Source organism: Cynoglossus semilaevis, chromosome 1, assembly GCF_000523025.1.
Source record: "Cynoglossus semilaevis isolate Cse_v1.0 chromosome 1, Cse_v1.0, whole genome shotgun sequence".
Classification (NCBI taxonomy): Eukaryota; Metazoa; Chordata; class Actinopteri; order Pleuronectiformes; family Cynoglossidae; genus Cynoglossus; species Cynoglossus semilaevis.
The window spans coordinates 18,085,805-18,089,156 of record NC_024307.1 but is presented as its reverse complement, the minus strand read 5'-3'; the positions used below and the strand labels follow the sequence as shown (position 1 = coordinate 18,089,156).

The 3,352-nt window shown below is 43.9% G+C and overlaps 1 protein-coding gene across 8 annotated transcripts in view; it reads left to right on the top strand.

Moving 5' to 3' along the window:
• The window catches only part of fgfr3 (fibroblast growth factor receptor 3), a 74,016-nt gene that overhangs the window by 7,601 nt on the left and 63,063 nt on the right, over positions 1 to 3,352 (top strand). For 3 of the 8 annotated variants that reach the window (XM_025055511.1, XM_008316250.3, XM_025055486.1), the window contains exon 1: positions 171 to 635. The exons of 2 other annotated variants lie outside the window; for them this stretch is intronic. In XM_025055511.1, the coding sequence (XP_024911279.1) occupies positions 494 to 635 (142 nt within the window). In that variant the 5' untranslated portion in view covers positions 171 to 493. Of the gene's footprint in view, positions 1 to 169; positions 636 to 3,352 lie in introns of those variants that run through there. 3 more of the 8 variants (XM_025055513.1, XM_025055503.1, XM_025055495.1) reach the window with 2 other exon arrangements.

Genomic DNA, 3,352 nt, shown 5'->3' with positions numbered 1-3,352 from the left:
CTCCTCCTCCTCCTCCTCCACCTCTTCATTCTTTCTCCTTCCGGCTGGTTCACATTCCCGACTCTGTCAGACCAACAGTTGATCCGTGTCCATCTGTGACGCAGAGGTGAACTCCTGCAGAGAGGAGAGTTTGTGGAGCAGAAGAAGAAGAGAAAGGTCTCTCAGTAAGACCACGTCTGTTTAAGGCTGCAGACAGTTTTATGAAGCCTGTTATTATCAGCATCATATACTCTGAAAAAAAAACCAACTACCTGGGTTGTTTACAGGGATCTTCTTATCTCTGTGAGTTCATAACATGGCTGTAAATGTGGGATCCCACCTCGTGTCGTGTTAATCTACCTGAACTGTATCATCCATCTGCTGTGTGAAGTCTTCAGCTTCAATTCTTCTTCTCATGTTTTTCCAGGTCCTTGGGAGTTCAGGGATTGTTTTGGATATTTTCCTGCGGCTGCTGCAGCCTCCGTTGTGCGTGACGGCAGCATGAACATGGAGGATGTTTTCTGAGTCGAGCCCAGCTGCTCCGTGTCTCACCTGGTGTTCCAGAGGAATGAGGGCGCTGCGCTGCTCGCTCTGGATTTCCTTCCTCCTGCCTCTGTGCGTGGCCGCGGCCAGGCTGCCCAGTGTTCAGCCGACAGGTAGGACACGACCACAGTGATTGTCTTAGTAGTCTTTGGTCGGAAAGACCTGGGTTTGACAGGTCTGATTATAGATGTTCAGGTCGGACATTCATGTAGCTCATGGACACGAATCAAACCTGTACCTACTGAAGGCTGAGGTATCAACGAGACTCTCCAAAGTCCATAGAGAAAATCAGAGATTTTAGCTCAGACCAAAGTCAAAAATCCAAAATGCCTTCATCCCTAAGTTCAAATGTGTTATTTTGTGATTTCATTGTTTGATATTTTATTTATTTATTTATTTTTTTACACTTTCCTGACTCTAACAAACACCTGGATATTTCTATAATGTTGTTGTTTGGAATACTGTCCACAATCTCTCTCTCGCTCACACACACACACACTCGAGAGTGACATCTCTGTGAAGGCTGAGGGGGAAATGGTGCCATCTGTCAGTAAATGACAGTCATTTTATTCCCACTGCTCATGCATCTGTGGACATGACTGCTGGACGACAGGAGAGTGAGTGTGTGTGTGTGTGTGTGTGTGTGTGTGTGTGTGTGCATGCAGGTGTAAAGGAGAAATAAAGTGTCCTTGGAACTTCCCAGCAGACCAAACAGACCAACATGGTTTGATATGATCAATGAGCTTCATTCACGTTGTTCACAGGGAGCTGTTTTACACATGGGTGAAATCACTGATCCCTGTGAGCTGCCATGGATTTCTGCTGGAAATAATTACTTTTCTCTTAGAAAACAACTTTCTATTGATCAGGAAAATAGAGGCGTGTGTTCAGTCTGGTAATGAACACCTTCCCCATTAAATATAACATCATTCAACCGTGAGCAAAAAGGTCCAGTTTAGTTTTTCCTCCTTCAGACATTTGGGATTATTTTTGTCTAAACTAAGTCTTATCTTGGCGACTAATCTGGTTACTAGTTTAGCATAAATCCAGCAGTATTTTGTGATATGTTAGGTGGTAGTTTGACTAACTTTGACTAACTCTTTTTTTTTTTTGGTGAATAGAAATACCATTTAAGTGTGTTGTCACGAGTTTATTGAAGGAAAAAAATATTGAAATATCAAGGCCAAGTTTTTAATTTCTTTTTCAGGTTTTTTTAGTTTTCATTTTCCTTAGGTTTGGGGAAATTCTTTTAAACATCCTCAAAATGAAGCGTATAACAAACTGCAGACTGAAACAGTCAGAGAGGAACATGTATTCACTCTGCTCCAGGACTGTCGGATGGAGCGAGTGGGATCAATGTGCACAATTTCCTGGGTTTTTGCCAGTAGTTCCATTTTTGAGGTGCATTTAGACCAAAGAGAAGGAGAAAAAAATTCCCCCCGTTTATATATATAATACGTTTTGACTTCTGACTGTTTCCTTGTTTCCACTTGCGCCCCCTCCAACGTGATGTGTCAGAGCGGAGCCATGTTTATTTCTCCAGACGCTGGTGGCATTTTCTAATGTTTGAGGAGCCACACTGACCAACAGGAGTGACTAATGACATGGAACAGGAACTTAGTATGTGAGAGAGAGACAGAGAGAGTCACAGAGAGAGAGAGAGAGAGAGAGAGTCAGCAGAGGTAAGTGACGTTTATTCTGGGTAGACGGATGATGAGTGGGGCAGGAGGGTGGTGTACGTTAGAACATTGTTGCGGCGCTTCTCTATTGGTCAGTTAACTTGTCATCTCCCATCATGCTTCATTGTTGGATATCCTTAGTTGACATCACTTGGCGTCTAAGACGATTGTGTGTGGTGTTTTTAAAAAGACGTAATTTTTTTCCCGCCTTTTGTTAACCATTACTAGACTTTTCAGGTGACCCCAAATGGGGTTGCGACCCAGAGGTTGAAAAACTCTGCCTTAAAGTGAGAACTGCATTCTTTTTTCAGTGTTTCTCCACTTCTAGTTTTTACGTACTGCACACTCTGTGAGAGTGAGTTTGTCTCCAACAGCCAGTGATCCACTCACTTCTCCAGCAGGACCCAGAGCAGCGGCAGATTAGCGCCGCTGCAGTCGTGTCTGACAGAGAGTCTTCCTCTGATGCGCTGACATCCGAGCTCTGCTGCCTGTGTGGGATTTCAAAGAGCAATCTGAAAATTGAACTGTTGGTGCACTTGAGCGTGAAGGCCGTTCTCCTCTCATCCCGCAGCAGCCGAGCGGTTGTCTCTCTCTCTTCTTTTTTTTTCCTCCCCGTGTCTCTGCATGAATCTTCATTCATTTCTCTCCTGGCAACATTATCAGGAATCTTTGGCGAAGGCTGTCAGTGCTGGAGCCAGATCAGCTCTGGAGGATGATGAAGTGTGAAACAATGGCTGTTCTGTCCTCGCTCCATCCGCCGACACTTTTCTGGATCAGATTAAACATTAAACAGGACCTGGTGTTGCCTCAAACAATGGATCACAGTGGTGATAGCGCTTCTCCTGGACTACTGTTCACATAACACTCGTGATTGATGGCAGAACGCTGTGGGCTATAAAAAAAAAAAGAAACAAATATAAACTAACAGAAGCTGCTGGATTTCACACCGTCTTCAGAATTCACAGGAAGAGAAGTCAAACAGATGATGTTGTTCCAGGATCACATTTAGCCCGTCCTCCAGGAGAGAGGTTTTCATTAGCCGCTCACTAAGCGCTGGAGTCTAGACGCTAGGTTTTTCCAACCATAATAGATTTTGGAGGAAAATATATTTTTTTTATTAGAGTTTTTCGTATCATATCATGGAGCGAAGT